This window comes from Lipotes vexillifer, unplaced genomic scaffold (genome assembly GCF_000442215.2).
Source record: "Lipotes vexillifer unplaced genomic scaffold, Lipotes_vexillifer_v1.1 scaffold437, whole genome shotgun sequence".
NCBI classification, from domain to species: domain Eukaryota; kingdom Metazoa; phylum Chordata; class Mammalia; order Artiodactyla; family Lipotidae; genus Lipotes; species Lipotes vexillifer.
Genome location: NW_006785990.1, coordinates 1408588 through 1431656, shown reverse-complemented (window position 1 = coordinate 1431656; position 23069 = coordinate 1408588). Strand labels below are relative to the sequence as shown.

The window sequence follows — 23069 nt, the reverse complement described above, 5'->3', positions numbered from 1 at the left end:
TCATATTAAGAGTGGTGATAGTTATTTGTCCTAACTTTAGAAAGCAGTCCAAAAAACAAATTAGAGGAACGCATTGAAACAAACTGACTTATAGAGATAATTGGCAAAGGAAAGAGAGGAGCTGATTTGGTGGTCGAAACTGCTGGGTTATATCCCAGCTCTAAAAATAGCTACCTGGGGACTTCCCTGGTGGTCCAGTGGTAAAGAATCCACCTTCCACTGCAGGGAACATGGATTCGATCACTGGTTGGGGAACTAAGATCCCACATACCGCAGAGCAACTAAGCCCGTGGGCCACAACTACTGAGATTGCAGACCTCAACTAGAGATCCCATATGCCGCCAACTACAGAGCCCACGTGCCACAACTAAGACCAGACACAGCCAAATAAAATAAGTAAAATTAAATTTTAAAAAAAGCTACCTGTAACTTTGGCCAACTTCTCTGGTTGTCAGTTTCCTCATCAGAAGAATTAGGGTGGTTAATTATGAGCTGCTAAGATCCCTCCAGCTTTAAAGTTTGTGGCATTGCTGAATATACAGGCAGGATTCTACCCCACAGCTGCCACTGGAGGTAGCTAGATTCTTTTCGGTGCCCTGTGTGGTGTGCTGGGGAGCGGAGATGAATGTACCCTGACACCGACAGGGTAACATGTTGTTGTGGTCTGCATCTCAGATGGTTGGTTGACCGGTGCTGAGCCCACTACTTGGCCTATGTTTCTTGGTCCATACTTTCCTGTGATGTTTTACCATGATATTAATTTCCTGAGTATTTGTTTGCTGTCAAATATAGTGAAAACTAAATTGTGGTTAAAACATGACTACTTAAATAGGTATCAAGATACTATACAGAAATTAAGTATATCTTTCCTGAAAGACAAAAAACAATTCTCTCTGGCTATATATTGACTTACTATTCTTGTTCGTAACAGGGTGCCTCTGAGAAAGACATTGTGCACTCTGGCTTAGCTTACACCATGGAGCGCTCTGCAAGGGTATGTACACAGGTGCTGTTTGCGTTTCTGGTCGTTACGTGAAGCACAGCTCAACGGTGTCATCTCAGCTGCCAGACTGTGTGTGTGCAGTGACAGAAAATAGCCATGTGTTCAGATGTTCCAAAACATGTGCTTTTTCAGTCTTAAATGATGGCCGTTGTTTTTAGGGTCTTCCATATGTTTTCCAGACTTTGAAAAATAATGCCAAGTTAGAAGGAATCATGTTTAGCCTAGTCAGCTGAACTGGGTTGCAGCTTAGTGCACCACTCTGTTATAGCTACAGGAAGCTACCTTACTACATAGAATTTGGTATATGTGAAAGGTTTTTTGACCACTTGATCCTTATTTCAAAGCCTTAAGCACAGTTCGAGTCCAGTTTTCTTAATTTCTTTTTGAGTTCAGATTCTATCCACTTGGCATCAAGTTGAAATAGCAGAAGCAGATATTAAATTTTTTGAGATAATTAGCATACCATAAATTCACCCTTTTAAAGTATATAATTTAGCAGCCTTCAAGTATGTTCATGAGGCTATGCAGCCATCACCACTCACTCCAGAACATTTTCATCACCCCATCCTTAGTTCACTTAAATTACCACAGTGTATATCCGACTTGCTCCAGATTACAGGATGTCTAAAGGGGGGCACAGAGCTAACTCACATCTTAAATTCTAAGGAGCAACATCTTCCTGTCACCTAAACGGTAGTTTGTATTAATTCCAGAGAATTAGTCCTTCCTGACTCGAGGTTGTTTCACTGCCTAAGTAGTTTCTCTTTGGCTACCCAAGTCCAGTCCTGAAGTGGTACTAGGGTAACTTGTACCAGGCTGTTATGTGCCTTGTGTGTTCATGGCCTGGCTACTTGAGTCAGGGTCACATCCCATCTCCACATCACATCTCCTTCATTTCAGCAAATCATGCGCACAGCCATGAAGTATAACCTGGGATTGGACCTGAGAACAGCTGCCTATGTCAACGCCATTGAGAAAGTCTTCAAGGTGTACAATGAAGCTGGTGTGACCTTCACATAGACCGGACCAGACCGCAGCTGACTTGTTCACTACCCTCTTCACCTCTTCATCTGCAGACCTATCACAAGTTTACATGTAACCACAGAAATCTCTCTCTCATGACTTAATAGATGATGGATACCATTCTCAACAAGTCAATCCAAATCAGCCCCTTGAGAAAAAAAGGTAGGGGATCATAAATAAGCTAATAAATGATAGTAGAAATTAGCTATGTCAGAGAGCCATTTGGGCATTTTGCCTTTACATAAGTCGTTTCCCTCTGCCTGTGCTGCCTTGTTCCATGGCTGTTTCCCAGCACAGTCAGCTGTAGCCCTGAGAAAAGCACCTTTTGTCCAAGAGCAGTCAGTCACTTGCCATTCAGCTCTGGACAGATCTATCAGGTGCTTTGACACATTTAAGAAGCAGGTATATGGCATTTTCAGGAGGTAGCATGGGCCTCAAGTTAGTTATTGGTATTTTACATCAGCAAAATAACTCAATTTTATAGGTTACAAACAAAAAAACCTTTCTCTTTATGCATTTTATTCTTTTAGAATAAAGTAAGTACATGCTGCTGTAATAAAATTGCCTTTAATCACTTAACAAGCCTAACCTTGACTCAAGCAGTGAATGCCTGTAAACATAATGGAAAAAGCTAGTATTTTTATAACATAAAACAGTATCATTTATAACTTGTCAATTGCATATTGTCATCCAGCAAAAATAAAAAGCCTGGTAGAGAACTAAGTTATCTTCATACCTGCAAATGATGGAGGCTATTTTTGTTAAGACTGTTGGAATTTACTAACCACAATTATGACATATAGTCCAAAGAATGCAGTAACCTCCTTATCATGTTAATTAATTGTCCTCTTTTGAAGATCTATTGTGTTGACTAATTGAACAATAATTCAAGTAGAGTGCCCCAGAAAAAAACCACTTGGGCTCCCCCTTTGGAGTCTGGCTGGCGGCTCTGAGCATTGCCAATGGCCCTGACTCTTTGTCCTCATTTAGAGGCCTCATCTTCTGCACACGGCTTCATTCCCAGTGGGCTGGAAACAACCTGGGGTTGTGTTTTGTTTGGGAGTTGTTTGGCCAGGGCCTTTTGAACAGTAGTGTCCCAATGAAGTGCTAGATATTATTTATGTAAGAATTAGCTTTTCTTTTTTTTTTTTAACAATAATATCCTTTCAGAAATTTCTAACTACTTTGTAACTGCATGACTTAACCTGGTGACAAAAGCAGTTATTAAAAAGACTACCTTTTCCAAAGCTTGTTTCTTTTCTGTGTTTTTGTATTTGATATATTTGTCTCCTTTAGTAGATGATAAAACTATAATTGGGTTTCTGAAATTTTTGAAACCACCACCTATATAACATTTCTTTCCATAATGGTTTTTTTTTTTTTTTTTTTCCTTTAGCGGTACGCGGGCCTCTCACTGTTGTGGCGTCTCCCGTTGCGGAGCACAGGCTCCGGACGCGCAGGCTCAGCGGCCATGGCTCACGGGCCCAGCCGCTCTGCGGCATATGGGATCTTCCCGGACCGGGGCACGAACCCATGTCCCCTGATCGGCAGGCAGACTCTCAACCACTGCACCACCAGGGAAACCCCTGAGCTGCCAAAATTGTATTCCTTGAATTCTTTTGTGTTTCATTCTATGAAACAGTATCAATGGCTGTTCTTAGGGAAGAGGTTCTATTGCTTAAAGCTGATATACTAACATAATTTATATACCTTTTTATACATAGTACTTTTTAACGAAAGAGGGTTTCATTGATTATGGTTCATTTTTAATTTAGCCACGAGATGTAACAAGACAATACTAACTGTAATCAACAGAAGTAGCTTCTAAACATGATCCCACCAGCTTACACAGCTGCCAGATCTGAAACATAACTTTCAGCTGGACTTCGTGTCTGTTTTGTCCTGATTCTGCCTTTCCACGGTTCTGAGCATCAGGTCAAGGAGTAGATAAACAAGCCCATGGCACCTAGCCTTCCTGAGCACAGTGATATCTACTTGCACTCTAGATGGAACATTAAAATAGGGGACAGGGACTTCCCTAGTGGTCCAGTGGTTAAGAATCCACCTTCTAATGCAGGGTTTGCCAGTTCAATTCCTGGTCAGGGAACTAAGATCCCACATGCTGCAGGGCTACTGATCCCACGCACCACAACTAGAAGTAAGCCCGCATGCTGCAACAAAGAGTCCATGTGCCGCAACTAAGACCCAACACAGACAAATAAATATTTTTAAAAATTAATAAAATAGGGGGAAAGTGGTGAAAGCAAGTTCCAGAATATTTGGAACAGTACCAGGTGGGTCAGTAGAGTCTGGTCATGTGAAAGCGGGATGATAAATCTTAGTGTGGCCTTTGGCTAACATATTGGGAGTATTTATAGTGGTGTTTTAAAGACATACATTAATGGGTGTTACTGATATTGTCAGAAAACTGGTATTGTTCATACTAGCTATATAAAGGCAACACAGCACTAGTGTGTCAACTTTGGTTCCTGGAGTTTTGAGTTAGAAGAAAATTCTGGTCAATTACTCTTGGTTTCACTGAAATGTTCTAATTTATCTGCTTATAAAATTCTTTTTAAAACTTATATATAATACTCTAAAGTTAATTGTTTCTGAAATAGCCATAGATGGCTTTTGTAGCACTTATTTAACTGTTGCCTCAAACCCCTACACCAGAAATGTGTTCTAATTACCCCTTGATAGTTGAAGTTTAGGGAAGTTAAAAAAAAATCAAGTTTTAAGAAAGCCTGCATCTTAATTCACAAGCTTTAAGTAAATTACCTATTCCCTAAACATCCCTGGCAGGCTTTCTCAGCCCTGCTACGTGTAAGGCCATCAAAGCATGGCACAGGAAGAAAACTACATCTGTGAACCTTGCACAGAAACCTCTGCAAAAGTTTTATTTGTAATATGTGTGTTTTTAATTTTTTTCACAACTCTTACTGGCTTTTTTTTGCTTGTTTTCTTAAATCAAAGCTTACACATAGTGTAGACAGGATTTCTCAACCTCAACACTGCTGACATTTTGGCCAGGTAATCCTTTGTTTGGGGGACAGTCCTGTGCATTGTCGGATGTACAGCAGCATCTCTGACCTCTACCCATTAGAGGTCAGCAGCATCCCTGAGTTGTGACAATGTATTCAGATTGCCAAATGTCCTGTCAGGGACAAAGTCACTCCCTATTGAGAATTACCGGTGTTGAGAGCCAAATAGTTCTTTATAAGGCTTACTGTGAACTATAGTATTATACTGGACTCTTAACACCTATGAGGCTAGTATTACCCGTATACCAAAGCCAGACAAAGACATCACAAGAAAATTACCCTTATACCAAAGCCAGACAAAGTATTACCCTTATACCAAAGCCAAAGACATCACAAGAAAAGAAAATTACACACCAATATTCCTTGTTAACATATATGTAAAATAGTTAAACAACAAGGTTCTACTCTATAGCACAGGGAACTATATTCAATATCCTATAATACTGGTCAGAATAGTCATCATTTAAAAGTCTACAAATAGGGGCTTCCCTGGTGGCGCAGTGGTTGAGAGTCCGCTTGCCGATGCAGGGGACACGGGTTCATGCTCCGGTCTGGGAAGATCCCACATGCCACGGAGCGGCTGGGCCCGTGAGCCATGGCCCCTGGGCCTGCGCGTCCGGAGCCTGTGTTCCACAACGGGAGAGGCCACAGCGGTGAGAGGCCTGCATACCACAAAAAAAAAAAAAAAAAGTCTACAAATAATAAATGTTGGAGAGGGTGTGGAGAAAAGGGAACCCTCTTACACTGTTGGTGGGAATGTAAATTGGTGCAGCCATTATGGAAAACAGTATGGAAGCTCCTCAAAACTAGACTTGCCATATGATCCAGCAATCCCACTCCTGGGCATATATCTGGACAAAACTAATTCAAAAAGATACATCCATCCCTATGTTCATAGCAGCACTACTTACAATAGCCAAGACATGGAAACATCCTAAATGTCCATTGACAGATGAGTGGATAAAGAAGATGTGGTGTACAATGGAATATTACTCAGCCATAAAAAGGAATGAAATAATGCCCTTTGCAGCAACAAGGATGAACCTAGAGATTATCATACTAAGCAAAGTAAGAAAGACATATACCATATGATATCACTTATATGTGGAATCTAAAATATGACAAATGAACATATCTACCAAACAGAAACAGAACAGATTTGTAGTTGCCAGAGGGGATAGAGGAGGGAAGGATTGGGACTTTAGCATTAGCAGATGCAAACTAGTATATATAGGATGGATAAACAAGGTCCTACTGTTTAGCACAGGGAACTATATTCATTATCCTGTGGTAAACCATAATGGAAAAGAATATATGTGTGTGTGTATATATGTATATGTATAACTATGTCACTTTGCTATACAGCAGAAATTAACATTGTAAGTCAACTATACTTCAATGGAAAATTTTTCTAAACACTGCAGGAGAAAAAGTATATCCTGTAATAAACCATAATGGAAAAGTATACATAACCGAAAAGTATATGTATTGCTGTATACCAGAAAATAACATAGCATTGTAAATCAACTATACTTCAATAAAATAAAAATATCCCTTAGTAACACAGACACAAAAATACTAAGAAACCAAGTCCAAGCTCATAAGTATCATACATACATCATGACCAAGAATTTCTCTCAGGAATGCGAGGATGGTTCAACATAAATCAATCTGAAACCCTTTCCACGAAGGTGGCAGCAAAGGCAGAGAAGGAAGCCCCTGCCCCTCCCAAAGCCAAAGCTAAAGCAAAGGCTTTGAAGGCCAAGAAAGCAGTGTTGGAAGGCATCCACTGCCACAAACACCACCATAAAAAAAAAGATCTAGCCGTCACTCACCTTCCAATGGCCCAAAACACTGCAGCTCAGGGGGCAACCCAAATATCCTCAGAAGAGTGCCCCTAGGAGAAACAAACTTGACCACTATGCCGTCATCAACGTCCCCCCTTACCACTGAGTCAGCCATGAAGAAAATGGAAGACAACACACGTGTTCACTGAGGATGTCAAGGCCAACAAGCACCAGACTAAACAGGCTGTGAAGAAGCTCTATGACATGGACGTGGCTAAGGTCAACACCTTGATCAGGCCTGATGGAGAGAAGAAGGCATATGTTTAACTGGCTCCTGGCTACAATGCTTTGGATGTTGCCAACAAAATTGGGATCATCTAAACTGAGTCAGCTGGCTAATTCTAAATATAAAAGTTTTCACTATAAAAAAAATCTAATAAACCCATTAATTGAACAAAGGGGGGAAAAAAACACAATCACTGTGGAAAAAGCATTTGACAAAATTCAAGACCCTTTCTAAACATAAAGGACATTTATGAAAAACCCACATACTCGCTGAAAATTAGAAAACTTCCACGAAAGAGGAACAAGATTGTTGCTTTCACCCTATTCTACATTATACTGGAAGTCCTAGCCAGAGTATTTAGGCAAGAAAAAGAAAAGCCATCTTTTCTTTTTAGAGGAGAGAAACTATTTTGCAGATAACATGATTTCTACATATAGAAAATCCCATAGAACACACACACACTCTATTGGAACTAATAAACAAATTAAGCAAAGTTGCAGAGTACAAGACCAACACTCAAAAATAAGTTTTCCTATGCATCAGCAATGCACAATCTGTAAAGGAAACTAAGAAAACAATTCCATTTACAATAATATACAAAAGAAGAAAATATCTGGGAATAAGTTTAAACAAGGAGTTGAAACCCTTATAAAACTACAAAACACTGTTTAAAGAATACCTCAATAAATGGAAAGACTTCCCATGATTATACATTGGAAAACTTAATATTGTTAAGTTGGAATTACTTCTCAAAGCAATCTACAGAGGCAAAATTCCAATGGCCATTTTTGCAAAAAAATAGAAAATCTGATTCTGAAATTAATATGAAACTGCAGGGATTTCCCTGGTGGCACAGAGGTTAAGAATCTGCCTGCCAATGGTCCAGGAAGATCCCACAGGCCACAGAGCAACTAAGCCTGTGTGCCACAACTACTGAGCCTGCGCTCTAGAGCCCACAAGCCACAACTGCTGAAGCCCACGCACCTAGAGCTTGTGCTCCACAACGAGAGAAGCCACCGCAATGAGAAGCACCTGCACCACAACGAAGAGTAGCCCCTGCTTGCTGCAACAAAACTGCAAGTGGCTCCAAATAACCAAAACAATATTGGGGGAAAAAAAAAAAGCAACAACAAAAAAACTTGGAGTTCTCACACTTACATTTCAAAATGTAATACAAAGCTACAGTAATTTAAACAGTGTGGTACTGACTGACATACAAACATTTGGACCAATGGAATAGAACTGAGAGTCCAGAAACATCTATGGTCAATTGATTTTTAACATTGGTGCCGACACCACTTGTATTAGTTTCCCAAGGCTGCCTTAAAGTACCACAAACTGGGGCTTCCCTGGTGGCGCAGTGCTTGAGAGTCCGCCTGCCGTTGCAGGAGACGCGGGTTCGTGCCCCGTTTCGGGAAGATCCCACATGCCGCGGAGCGGCTGGGCCCGTGAGCCATGGCCGCTGAGCCTGCGCGTCCGGAGCCTGTGCTCCGCAAATGGGAGAGGCCACAACAGTGAGAGGCCCGCATAACGCAAGAAAAAAAAAAAAAAAGTACCACAAACTGGATGACTTAAAACCACAGAACTTTATTGTCTCATAGTTTGGGGGGCTATAAATTGTCAGCAGGGCCATGCTCTCCTTGAAACCTGAAGGGGAGAATTTCTTGCCTTTTCCTAGCTTTTGGTGGTAGCCATCAATCCTTGGCATTCTTTGGCTTGCAGCTGCATTACTCCAGTCTCTGCCTCCATGTTGTCACATGGCCATCATTCCTCTTATGTGTGTCTCTTATAGGGACACCAGTTATATTGGATTAAGGGTCTACCTTACTCCAGTATGACCTCATCTTAACTAGTTACATCTGCAATGACCATATTTCCAAATAAGGTCTCTTTTTCAGGTACTGGGGGTTAGGACTTAAACATACCTTTTTGGGGGGAACTCAATTCAACACATAACACCATCCAATGAGAAAAAGAATAGTCTCTTCAACAAAAGGCATTAGGACAACTGGATATCTACATGCAAAGGAACAAAGTTTAACTTCTTCCTCGCTGCATATATAAAAATTAACTCAAAATGGATCAAAGTATAAAATTGTAAAACTATTAGAAGAAACCATATTGGTAAATCTTCATGGCCTTGGATTTGGTAAAAAATTCTTATTTTTTTATTTCAGTTGTATAAAATGTTCTACATTTTCTACTTCATTCCTTTTTATAATTTCTAATTCTTTATTTGTATTCTCTATTTAATGTTGATCTCATACTTTTAATTCTTTAGATGTGGTTTCTTTTAGCTCTTTGAACATGTTTAAAATAGCTGAAGCCTTTGTCTAGTAAGTCCATCTTCTGAAGTCTTAAGGCACAGTTTCTATCCCTCCCTGCCCCAATGGGTCATAATTTCTTTCCTTGCATATCTTTGTTTTGTTTTTGCTGAAAACTGGACATGTTAAATAATATAAAGTGGCAACTCTGGAAATCAGATTCCATACTCCTCCCCCCAGATTTGTTGTTGAGTGTTTAGTGACCTTTCTGAACTAATTCTGTAGTCTGTTTTCTTTGTTGTGTGTGGCCACTGAAATTTCTCCTCAGCTTAGCTAATGATTGGACAGAGATTTTTTCAAGTACCTAGAACCAGTAAGTCTCCTATCTTTTCCAAGACTCTGTCTATGCTGGGCCTCACCTTCAACACTCAGCCAGGCAACTTACATCTTGGCCCTGGTTCTCACTTCCTGCTTGCATAAAGCCTCAGGGTTAGAGATGAGAACTTCAGGCCTTCTCAGGTCTTTACTGAGCTTACACACATGTGCATGGCCTTTACTGAGCCTCACACATGTGCATGGCCTTCTAGATTCCCAGCAGTGTGTGAGAATTTTCAAAGCCCCTAAGGACGTTTTATTCCCCAGATTTCCCTTTTAAGATTTTTGGTTAGCCTATTGCTTGCTCACACTGTTATTCACCACCTCACCTCATACTGCCACCAACTTAAAAAATTACCTCTAAATGTTTTATAGCAAACAGTCCCAGGGAAAAGCCTTTTTGCACTAGGGGAGCTTCTAGTCCATACAAATAAAGACAGCCTTGCAGTGGGGTCTTCCTAGGAGCCACGAGTCAAGTCAAATAATGACATTTCTGTGGGAATAAGGCTTTGAAGAAACACCAACTCTGTTCTACTCTTTCCAGTAGCTGCCAAGCTGTTGGTTTTCACTGTGATTGTGGGCTGTTGGTGTCCAACCTTGTACTGCTCACCACTAAACTGAGAGACGAGTTGCTGAGGCCACTAAACTGAGAGACGAGTTGCTGAGGCCACTAAACTGAGAGACGAGTTGCTGGGGCAAGCAATAGCAACTTCATTTGGAAAACCAGTAGATCAAGAAGATGGTGGACTCATGCCCCAAGAACCATCTTGCCCAAGTTAGAATTCAGGCTTCTTTAATACTAAAAGGGGAGGGAGTAAGGTCAAAGATATCCTGGTTTCCATTAGCCTCCAGAGGGGATGTGTTAATTTCTTCCTCCCTGCAGTCATTCACAGGTGAGCCTGGTCAGGATGTTCCCTGTGAGCTAAACAAAGGTATTTTAGCTTAATGCTCATTACCTGGGAGGCAGAGTTCCCAGAGATGGGCCGTTATGTATAATTTAAGCTCATAGGCAACATCCCTTCAATAATTAGCTTGTAATATAATGCAAAGTTTCTTAGCTATTACAATTCCCCATTGTCAATGTCCATTCCAGTCTTGTGGGAAAAGGGATGAAGACTGCTCTGGCTACTTCCAGAGGCTATGAATATTCCTTAGAATCTTTAGTCCTTTTTTATCTACAACTACTGGAACCTGATAAAACTGCTTAGCACTTTGTTGTCTAATTTGTAATTGAACTTGGGATTTTGGTTCCAGTTCCCAATACAAATACTAAATTCCTGTGCTATTTATTTAGACAAAATTACACAAATTGGTTGACCCTCCTCCAGCTACAGTGAAATTCCCATCTACTTCATTTGGATGGGCAGACCTGTTGGAGGCAAACTCATGAACAAAGATTAGTATAGTGCCCAAAGTTTCAACATAATTGGCAACTGCTGCTGGGTCTTTTTTTTTTTTTAATAAATTTATTTATTTTTGGCTGTGTTGGGTCTTCATTGCTGCACGTGGGCTTTCTCTAGTTGTGGCGAACAGGGGCTACTCTTCATCGTGGTGTGTGGGCTTCTCATTGTGGTGGCTTCTCTTGTTGCAGAGCACAGGCTCTAGTCGCCCGGGCTTCAGTAGTTGTGGCATGTGGGCTCAGTAGTTGTGGCTCATGGGCTCTAGAGCGCAGGCTAAGTAGTTGTGGCACACGGGCTTAGTTGCTCCGCAGCATGTGGGATCTTCACAGACCAGGGCTCGAACCCGTGTCCCCTACATTGGCAGGTGGATTCTTAACCACTGTGCTACCAGGGAAGCCCAACTGCTGGGTCTTTTAGAGCATTTATAGATTCTCACCTAGGCAGACATCTGAACAGCCTACCATACAATATTTCAAAGAGGCTTAATTTTTTTAATTAATTAATTAGTTTGTTTGGTTGCACCGGGTCTTAGTTGCAGCTCGCCGGCTCCTTAGTTGTGGCATGCAAACTCTTTAGTTGTGGCACACATATGGGATCTAGTTCCCTGACCAAGGATCAAACCCGGGTCCCCTGCATTGGGTGCGCCACCAGGGAAGTCCCCCACAGGGGCTTAATTTAAGCCTGCTTCTGGAAGCCACTGATCCGTAGCAGGGCAACTGGAAAGGCCTTATCCCAAGTTAAGTTGGTATTCATTTTCTCAGTTTTTCCTGTTGATTGTGGTCTCCGGGATGAATGTTAGTTCTCATGCCTTAATCCAAGGCCTTAATCAGGGGATAATTTCCTTAAGGAGGGCTTTAACCAATTACAAGATACTGATTTTAAAGACTAATAACTTAAAACTGCCATACACAAAACAAATGGTCCACAAAACATTTTCCTTTCCTGATTGAAGGTTTTACGATGCATTGTTATCATTAACCAGCCTTTTACTATTAAACTTAAATGGCCAGTTGAGACAAACAGTTTTTCTGAGACCCTTCTTCCACCACTGATTAAAACTGGGGTGGCCGGGATTGGGGATAATATTCATTTCACCTTCTAAGCTTTCTGTGCAGACTTGGTGACCTTGCCAGCTCCAGCTGCCTCCTTGTCCACTGCTTTGATGACACCCACAGCAACCATCATGTCACAATCAGCAAAACGGCCCAGAGGAGGATAGTCAGAGAAGCTCTCAACATACATGGGCTTGCCAAGAACCATATCAATGATGGCAGCATCACCAGATTTCAAGAATCTGGGGCCATCTTCCAGCTTTTTTCCCAGAACGATGGATGATCCATCTTTTCCTTCAGCTTAGCAAACTTGCAAGCAACGCTGCGCAGCAATCCAGCACAGGTGCATATCCAGCACTGATTTGGCCCGGGAGGTTCAAGATTATTACTTGAACAGGAAAGCCAGCAGATTCCACTGATTGGTCACAGTCACCAGCCACTACGCACATCTCTGACAGACATGTTCTTGACATTGAAGCCCATATTGTCCCCAGGAAGGGCTTTGCTCAAAGCTTCATGGTGCATTTCAGCAGATTTTACTTCATTGTAACATTGAGTGGAGCAAAGGTGACCACCATGCTAGGCATGAGAACACCAGTCTCCACTCCACCCACAGGGACAGTACCAATACTTCCAATTTTGTAGCCGTCCTGGAGGGGCACACACACAAGGAATACACCGGCTGGTACTCTGACAAGTTAGTTTGTGGGAGAAGTGATCCTCTTGCCTCAGAGGATATATTTTTAGACTAGGTGTCCCAGTGACCCCTCCTTTTTTTTTTTTTTTGCGGTACGCAGGCCTCTCACTGTCGTGGCCTCTCCTGTTGCAGAGCACAGGCTCTGAACGCGCAGGCTCAGCGGCCATGGCTCACGGGCCCAGCCGCTCCGCAGCATGTGGGATCTTCCTGGACCGGGGCACGAACCCGTGTCCCCTGCATCGGCAGGCGGACTCTCAACCACTGCGCCACCAGGGAAGCCCCTCCCAGTGACCCTGTTTAATGGTATTCGTATTGGCCATGTGTTTTTGGCCTTCTCTGGGGTGCGGTTAGCACACACTTCTTGTCTCACCTTTCGGAGACCTGTGGGGAAAGAGCTCTGTCTCCTTTCCTGGGGCTTTCATGAGTGCCATCTGTAGGCTTAATGTGTGTTCTGGTGGGACTCTGATGTCAAGCTGTTCTGGTGAGAAACTTCAGGGTGACGTCTCTCACTGTTGTGGCCTCTCCTGTTGCAGAGCACAGGCTCTGAACGCGCAGGCTCAGCGGCCATGGCTCACGGGCCCAGCCGCTCCGCAGCATGTGGGATCTTCCTGGACCGGGGCACGAACCCGTGTCCCCTGCATCGGCAGGCGGACTCTCAACCACTGCGCCACCAGGGAAGCCCCTCCCAGTGACCCTGTTTAATGGTATTCGTATTGGCCATGTGTTTTTGGCCTTCTCTGGGGTGCGGTTAGCACACACTTCTTGTCTCACCTTTCGGAGACCTGTGGGGAAAGAGCTCTGTCTCCTTTCCTGGGGCTTTCATGAGTGCCATCTGTAGGCTTAATGTGTGTTCTGGTGGGACTCTGATGTCAAGCTGTTCTGGTGAGAAACTTCAGGGTGACGTCTACCAGAAAGTTAATCAACTCATTCCCCACTGTCAATTTTCCCCAGGGCTCCTGTGAGGAATTAGGTGCCTCAAGTCCAAGGGAGCCCCTGGACTGTTCCTTCACCAGTGTTTCTCTCTTTCTACCGTATGAGAGAGGCTTTCATCTTTTGTTTTTCTGCTTATGTTTTAGCCTAGGGCCACCTGTTTTCCTTCCCCAGTGGTGACTTACTACCAAAAAAGTGGTGTTTTGTTTTCCGTCTTCTTTCTTCTGTTGTTGTTCCTATTGAACACTTTAAAAGCAACCTCTACCAATTGAGAAGGGTTCATTCCGAATGCACCATCTAATCTTTGCAACTTTCTCCCGATATCTGAGGCACTTTGCCCTCCCCAAAAGGTCAAATTTACCATTCTAATATTTTCAGGGGCCTCGGGATCTGCATTAGTATGACATCTGTACACCTGATAAATCCTTTCCAAAAACTCAGAGAAATCTTAATTTGTTTTGCTGAACTTCTTGAAAATCTTTTGCTTTGGTTCTCCTTTTCAAAGCCCTGCCAAGATGCACCAATAACTAGTTCTCTAATAAGGGCATTCTTCCCTCACTGCAGTCCCAATCTGGTTCAGCTGAGGGACTTCAGCTGCCAAGTGGACTTCAGGTGTAGAGGACCCTCCCTATTAAGGAGGGTTGCAATCTTTCCAATTAAACAAGCCTGAGAAACCCAGTGGGCAGATCATCTGCATTTAGGTTACCTATGAGGTAATGGGGGAAGGGAAATTGCCATCCCCTGGGAGTGGCTCCTGGCCCAAATTGGGTGCCCTGTTGGTTCTTAGATGGTGATACCAGACCAAGTACCTGAGCCCCAAAACCTAACACACGATTTTGTAACTGATCCCTAAAAGGAAGGGAAGTCCTGAGCCCCAGTGCCAGGAATTGGGGCTGGATAGGAATGGAAGGTGCTGGAGGAGTTGGATATATTGGCCAGGCTGGGACAGCTAGCTCAGCCGTAGGAGTTAAGGTTTGAAGCAACATATCCTCACTCTCATTCCCTTCTTTTTATGTTCCCTGATGTAATAGCATAAATGCTTTACACATAAAGGATTTCATCATCCTTCCCCACTTCTTCACACAATAGCTATAGAGTCATTCAAAAGCCACTGTAAAACCATAAATAGCAATTGACTGTCTCTAACCATTAAAGGGATGACTTTATGCTTTGGCATCAACCAACTGGGATTACAATGCAACTGAAGAGAAACTTGGTTACTGCTGTGACACACAACAATTTATGATAATTACTAAAATTATGACATACCATTTACCAGGATATACCAGAATTTCAGGAGTTCCATATAATTTCTAGAATGTGTATATTAATAACTTTTAACCATATGATACAATCTAAGAAGTTTTATCATCACTTATTTGACAATGCTTCCCACATAATTTAACATATCAAATAAGCCTAATTAGTTTAATATTCCTCCCTCTGAGATAGAGAAAACAAATAATTTGCGGTGTTACAGGGACCCTTGGGAAAACCTCAAAGTCAGCTAGAGGCCAAATGAGCTTCATTTAGAATGTGATCTTCGGGAAGTTCATCAAAAGTACCAAAAGGTTTTAACCAGTGATAAAAGATCTCAATGGCAAATACAGATCACTTAAACAATTACCAAAAGCAGTTCAATATTTTACGAAAATTTTGTCCTCTTAGAAAACCAAATTCAGGTTTTATACCACTTTACCTTTAAATTTTGTTTTCTTGGGCTTCCCTGGTGGGGCAGTGGTTGAGAGTCCGCCTGCCGATGCAGGGGACATGGGTCCGTGCCCTGGTCCGGGAAGATCCCACATGCCATGGAGCGGCTAGGCCTGTGAGCCATGGCCGCTGAGGCCGTAAGCCATGGCCGCTGAGCCTGCGGGTCCGGAGCCTGTGCTCCGCAATGGGAGAGGCCACAACAGTGAGAGGTCCGCATACCGCAAAAAAAAAGAAAAATTTGTTTTCTTAAATTCAGTCTTATCTTAGCCAATCCCTATCATGCACAAAAAATTCTTTCAGTGCTCCTCCTCCAAAAACCTTCCACAATTTTCTATATCCATATTAATCTGTCCCTCACTTTTTCCATTCAAAAACAGCCAGCTCTAAAACAAAACCACCTTTTTCCCTTTAACAAGATGCGTTTTCATTCCTCATACCTTCTTTGCTGAAAACACACATCCTACATCTTACATACTGAAATGCTCCCTTTATAATTCTTAACTTTAAAACCTTAATCTCTAGTGAAAAATCAAGAAGTAATTGTAAAACCGTCAAACCAGCATTTCCTGATTGACAAACTTATGCTTTAGTCTTCCTCTTCCAAGAAGGCAAATTTGGGTAAACTTAGACTGTCCAGCAATTAATGTTCTAATATTTTATCCTATTTGAAATGACCCAGAGAGTCAATGAATTCTCTTCATTTAACTTAGTTTCAAGTTATGAAAATCTAGAGAAACTATTTTAGATAGACCTTCCCCAAACATAATTATTCCTATAGAGTTTACCTAAAACTCTTACCTCATATACTTCTATTTTATTTAGTTAAAATCTTCATCATATTATTATCTTCTCGCTGACAAACTTTGTTAACAAGAATAGGTCTTAGGACTTCCCTGGTGGTGCAGTGGTTAAGAATCCTCCTGCCAGTGCAGGGGACATGGGTTCGAGCCCTGGTCTGGGAAGATCCCACATGCTGCGGAGCAACTAAGCCCATGTGCCACAACTACTGAGCCTGTGCTTTATAGTCCGCGAGCCACAACTACTGAGCCTGTGTGCTGCAACTACTGAAGTCCGTGCACCTAGAGCCTGTGCTCCACAACAAGAGAAGCCACCACAATGAGAAGCCCATGCACCTCAACAAAGAGTAGCCCCTGCTCTCCACAACTAAAGAAAGCCCGTGCATAGTAACAAAGACCCAATGCAGCCAAAAAATAAATAAATTTATTTAAGCAACAAAAAAAAGAATAGGTCTTATTTGATTTCTAGCAAACTTAGGTACAATAACAGCATTATACTTAATGTTGATGACTCTAAAGATATGTCTGTGGAAATCAAACCAACAAGCTTACACAAACCTTAATACCAGATATTAGTTCAATACTGAGTATTTCCTAGATCACATGAACCTAGAATTCATTCTAGCTGGTTTCTTTTATATTTGAGTATTTACATAAGTGCTTAATTTCCTTTAAGCCAAATAAATAGAGCTCTTTTGCACATTAATGTTGGCAGTGCTACACATCTGTAACATGTACAAACAAACAAACACAGGGACCTCACAGTTTCCATTCCAACATTTCAGCCATGAATCAAGTACAACAATGTAAAACTAATCAGTTACAAAAGAGGTTGGATTCAAATTGGGTTTCTGGCAGATGGGACAAGTCAAGATCACCGGTCTAGATGGCTAAACCCTTTTTACTAATATTTATTTTACTTCTATTTCTATTTGTAGCTTTTGGTGGTTTTAGGAACCAAGTGGAACCTTTCTCTTCTTCCTGAGAATGCCCCACTCTTAGATAAGAACAGACAGAGTGTTTTGGTTTGGTTTTGTTTAGTTTTTTCTGTTCCTTTCCTCCATTTAACATCAGTAAAAGTTTTAAATATCACAACTGATTTGGCTGTAAATGGAGAAACAGTACCAAACAAAATGAAATGAAAAACCCAAACGACAAACAGAAAATCTTAAATAAACCCTCAAGTTTGGTCTTGGGGTTTTATATATACCAACAACACAGGAGACCATAAACAAAGTACTCAACACAGCAAGGAAAGCAGTACATGGTGCACAGGGTCCCAAGACAGCCCTGCCTAAATCCTTTGTGCAGATCCTAACAGGTACTGTGGCCACACATTGTTATGATAAAGTATCATCTTTCTCTCTCCCATGGGTTCATAGCTGTAATCAGATCACTTACCCAAAACGAGCCTCAGAGGACTTCAGGGATAGTTGAAACGTTCTCCATTTTTAAAGACAGAAATTCAAGACAAAACACAAACTGCATCCACAGGAACAAACGAACCAGTTCACAAATCAGATAAAAGTCCAACAACTCTTTCCTCTCTCCAACAGTGCACCCCACTCAAATACAAAACAAATTGGCTTATTCTGGAGAAAAAGCCCCAAACAGAGGAAAAAGTTCCCGGCTGTACACAGCGGAGCAACTTACCGTACTGTATGGAGCTTGCTGGCTCCCAAACGTCGATTTGTTGCTCCAACTGTCAAGCTCTGGGGAACCCGGTGCCACTTTGGGGAATTTTGAAGGTAAAGATCCTCAGGACAAGCTATCCCGGCAGCTGCTAGGGCCTTACCCCCAAATTCCCCAACCAGGGCTGGCTAGCCACAAGTAGCAAGGCTCCTGGCTGGCTGCGCCAAAATCTGTTAAGAGTCCAGGCTCGTGCTGCTCACCACTACAGGCCAATAAATCAAGAAATGAGTTGCTGGGGCGAGGAATAGTGACTTTATTCAGAAATCCAGCAGACCAAGATGGCAGCCTCATGTCCCAAAGAACCATCTTGCCTGAGTTAAAATTCAGGCTCCTTTTATACTAATAGGGGATGGAGTAGAGTCAAACACTTCTGGTTTCCATCAGCCCCTGAGGCGATGTGTTAATTCCTTCCTCCCTGCAGTCATGCACAGATGGGCCTGGTCAGGATGTTCCCTGTGAGCTAAACAAAGGTATTTTAACTTAATGCTCATTATCTGGGAGGCAGGGTTCCCTGAGATGGGCCATTATGTATAATTTAAGCTTATAGGCAACATCCCTTTAGTGATTAGCTTGTAATAGAATACAAAGTTTCTTCCCTATTACATTGGTTTTCAAGGCTTACAGTGGAGCTGGAAAGGTGGGGGGGGGGGATGAGAAAAGAATAGGGCAAGTTAAAAACATTACAAAGCTCGCTGTTCTTAAAAAAAGATTGTTTTTCATTTGTTTTATGTAAATACGCCCTGGATTACTGTAAGCCTTTGGTTAATTTCCAGAGTTCTGAAAAAAGTTGATTCTGACCATATTTTTGTCAGTTTCCTCATGATTTTTATGGAGAATTTTTGGAGGTCTTGGAGAAAGTCAGCGATTTTCTTTGACATCACTATCGATTGCTTCTTATAACATGCTTAGAGTCTGGGGTTGATGCCATGCCCCTCACTGCACAATACACACAGTAAAAAGAAAATGAGAGGTGCAAGTATCTATTTTAGAACAGCACACCGCAGGGTGAAGTTAAGGGAGCGCGGGAGTGCTTCTCCAGCTCTCTGTGAAGGAGGTCCGGTTGTTGGGGCTTTTGTTTGTTCCTTAACCTCATCCATCATGACATGCGGTGCTACTCTGCTACTTCCTGTGACTAGTTCGCGTGCAACTTACCGCACAAGGGCAACAACCGGAACTGGTCTATACCCCATGCGACAAGAATTCTCCACTGATCACACTCTTGGAGGTCCAGGAGATGCCCGATTGCTTTAAGAGTTTCTAAACACTGGGTTTCTTTACTTCCCTTGTTGCCAAGTGGCAACAAAGTTTGAAACCAGCAAACTTTGAGTAGCACTTAATTAGGAAGCAGTCTTCAATAAGCTAGTATGTGGCCTCCACAACCACATTTTAAAACATATGTATTGGTTTTCTCTTAAATCCAAGCATCATGGAAATACATAATATAAAAAGTGAGGATTCCTCATATTCTCACAGAGCTGAACACTTAATATTTGCTATATATTATGCTACCAGTTTTCTTCTATTCTTATGTTTGCTTTGTAAAAATGAACTTACTGTACATACATTTCACAAACTATTAACTCATTTGTACATGTTCCCTAATGATATATGTATATTTTCCTCATTCTTAACAGCCAGAGTATTCCATTTCCTATAAATGTGATGTTAACCAGTCGTTAGGTGGCCATCTAGGCACAAGTCCCATTTTTCAAGCTAAAGCATTATAATACACTAGAAGTAATAAGTGTCAACTCTAAATTGTCAAATCTAATAAGCAGAGTAAAGCTTGCCATCCAAGTAATTTCTAATTATCATTTTAGGGTGTTTCCAATCTCTTGCTATCATTAATATGTCACAATGTATCCTCGCCCTTCAGGCCTCTGCCTGTACACCCAAAGAATAAAGTCTGGTAAGAGGAACTGCCATCCAAAGAGGCTGTTCTGGTCAATACTCTGTTATGGCCTATACAGGAAAAGAATCTAAAGAAAAAGTGTATATATTTGTATAACAGATTCACTTCGCTGTACACCTGAAACTAGTACATTGTAAATCAATTATACCCCAATAAAAATTTAAAAACAAAAACCCTGCAGAAAGTAAAAAACACTTCATTTGCCTCCTAAAATTTAAAAAAACAAAGAGGCTGTTCTGGTTGACATTGCCACCCACAATCCACATCCTTTTTCTTTTCTTTTTTTTTCTTTTTGCGGTACACGGGCCTCCCACTGCTGTGGCCTCTCCCATTGCGGAGCACAGGCTCCGGATGCGCAGGCTCAGCGGCCACGGCTCACGAGCCCAGCCGCTCCGCGTCATGTGGGATCCTCCCGGACCGGGGCACGAACCCGCGTCCTCTGCATCGGCAGGCAGACTCTCAACCACCGCGCCACTAGGGAAACCCTCCACATCCTTTGGAGCTTGGGTCTGGATTGGGAGAACTCAAAAGTCTTCAGAACCCAAACCAAGATATAAGGTCCATATCCAGCTGGACAATAGCGAAGGTTCCAAGCCAGAACACTGGATATTCCTGGGCTGTTCAGAAACGTGTGAAGCCAATTCTGAAAGAACGCCAGAAATCTGGGGAGCAACTAACTCATTCCACAAAACACCTTTTCTTCTAATTTCCCCTAAGAACAATAACTTCCAGCAGGATAAATAAGCAATGCCATATCTTTACAAGTCATTTCCTTTTTCTTTAATCCAAAATGTTAAGCTAAATGCTATTTAAACATGTTTAATGGTACTGACTCACTCGTGGCAGGAAGGAGAGAAGACCAGGCATTCTGACCCACTACCGCCAGTTAGGCCTAACCCAAGTCTCTGAGTGGAGATCTGACAGCAGCTCCAGCAGCCAACAGGCAGTGGACTCGGTTTCTCCATGACCTGATTCTGTGACTGTCCAGCAGAAACACTTCTCTGAAGCCTCTTTCAGAACATGAAGCAGCTCAACCTGCCTGAGCCTGCCCAGCTAACCCCTCAGTCAGGTTGGTCTGTTATCTTCCCTGATTGCTGTAAGAATATTTCAAGGAAAACGCAAAGAACCCATAAGCTGAACTGTGGTCCTCCCTTGGGGTGTCCTTGAAGCACTGAGGTGTCTGAAAGCTATGTATAGCTGCTGCGAAAATAGGCTTTTAAGAAATATAGCACAGACACTAATAGTTCTCAAGAGCTCCTTGCTGACATAAGAAGTCATAATGTGAGAGCAGCACATCTATCACAGGGACCTATCTGACCCCCAGTGGGTGCCAAGGTGCTGGCCTCTTGTCCCTGCAGAGTGGACACTCAGGACATAACACAATGTTTCCACCCAAACAGGAACAAACCCAGGGCTCAGTGTACACATTTCACAGCTTTTTATTGCGATTCAGGAAGAGCCTGCTGGTGGCAGGCATGCTCACTGTCCCAGTTTGCCCAGGCCTTCTGCTGCATGCGTGACAGCATTTGTGACTGTGTTGGTCACCGTCTCAGTGACTTCCTTTACCACTTTGTCCCTTGTCTCATGGGTCTTCTTTAAAGCTTCAGCAATGGCTGTCAGGAAGAAAGGATATCCAGGTAAGCAAAGTAAACAATTCAAGTCACTCACTGGGTTGGAGTCACCTGCAGTGGCCTATGGGATGTGGCAGTCTTACCGGGTCATGCCCTGAAGGAGTCTGTGGGGCAGAGGGCAGCACAGCTCCTGGAAGAATGCATTCAAGTTTGCTTTTATTTCTCCAAACAGCTTGCATTTCTCCAACTATTAGTGAGACAGAGCATCTGCTCGTGGGTGTACTGCCTACTCATGCTTCATTTTTCTGTGAACTGCCTGTTTGTATCTTTTGGTCATTTTTATATTGGGCTATCATTTCTACTACAAATATTTTTGCCCAGTTTGTGGTTTTTCTTTTGGTTTGGCTTACAGTTTTTTTTTCCACTATGGAAAATTCTGAAGTTTTATATTGTCCAATTTACCTAGTATTTCCTTTATAGCTGTTGAATTTTCTGTCATCGTTAAAAAGATCCTCCCCCCTCTGAGATTATGCCAAAATCTATGTTCTCTTCTAACAATTTAATAATTTCATGTATTTATATTTAAGTCCTAATCCATCCGGAATCTATTTTGTTGTAAGGAGTGAGATATACACGTGCTTTCTTACATCGTGATACTCACAGCACAAACATATAAACATTTATGGAAATATGTATTCGTGTAAATATATGATTTTATGTCTCAAATGTTTTGTTCCAGCACACCTGCACCTGGTCTTTTGTGATGTCATCCTCTTAACATTCCACAGAGACGACTACCTAGATGGAACCTGCTTTAGCAAAGTACGGCCTGTGACCTCAGATGAGCACAGATAATTATACACCAACTGAAAGGATGCCACACTGGGGTCAAGGTGTGATCTGGTTAGGCAAGGATCAGGCTGCTGCCAGCACCCAGCTTCCCTCCTTCCCCGCCCCGACCCTGGCCGTACCATTCTCTCCAGCCTCCTTGGCAGGCTCCACCGCCTCCTTCACCACTCCCTTCATGACGTCAACTGAAACAATGAGACAAGCCCAGAGTGAGAGCACAGTGCAAGCTGCCTGTCCTCACAGCAGGGCCCAGACAACCCTGGATACCCTGGAAGGGGCTGGGGATGCTGCCCCTGCCAGGACAGGACAAGCTGCTCCCAAGAAGGGCCCCCAGCTGGCTTCCTTCAGAGACCGGAGAGGGGACCGACTGGCAGGAGATAAGCTGAGTAAGCCAGGTAAAGGCGCAGGGCTCTCCATGCCCCTTGGCCAGCGAGGCCTGGAATGCCAACAAGCAGGCCCTGCTGCTGGCTGGGGACCTGGAGCCAAGGCCGGGCGTGTTTCCCAGGTCACCAGGCCTCTCAGGCGAGCTGCGGTTCTGCCTGTGGCCGGACAGAGGCTGTGCTACAGTGGGAGGCTGAATGTCAAAGCTCCGTCCGGCAGCACCAAGCTCCCCAGAGCAACTCCTCCAGCACCACGAAACTCTCTGCCCGCCCAGGTTGGTAACGGGCTAGCCCTGG

The 23069-nt window shown here is 42.7% G+C and overlaps 2 protein-coding genes and 1 pseudogene across 2 annotated transcripts in view; 2 read left to right on the top strand and 1 right to left on the bottom strand.

The window, feature by feature from the left end:
• The window catches only part of GLUD1 (glutamate dehydrogenase 1), a 41826-nt gene extending 38553 nt beyond the window's left edge, over positions 1 to 3273 (top strand). The window contains exons 12-13 of the mRNA XM_007458364.1: positions 932 to 994; positions 1904 to 3273. Of these exons, the coding sequence (XP_007458426.1) occupies positions 932 to 994; positions 1904 to 2023 (183 nt within the window). The 3' untranslated portion in view covers positions 2024 to 3273. The remainder of the gene's footprint in view (positions 1 to 931; positions 995 to 1903) is intronic.
• A 3440-nt stretch (positions 3274 to 6713) lies between these two features.
• LOC103071663 (60S ribosomal protein L23a pseudogene) lies at positions 6714 to 7238 on the top strand (annotated as a pseudogene).
• Positions 7239 to 12280: 5042 nt separating this feature from the next.
• Positions 12281 to 22569, bottom strand: LOC103071391 (elongation factor 1-alpha 1). Its single transcript, XM_082931117.1, is given in 7 exon segments — positions 12281 to 12505; positions 12508 to 12563; positions 12566 to 12675; positions 12677 to 12779; positions 12782 to 12924; positions 21456 to 21585; positions 22515 to 22569. Coding segments are annotated over 7 exon segments (822 nt in total).
• Positions 22570 to 23069: the final 500 nt, after the last annotated feature.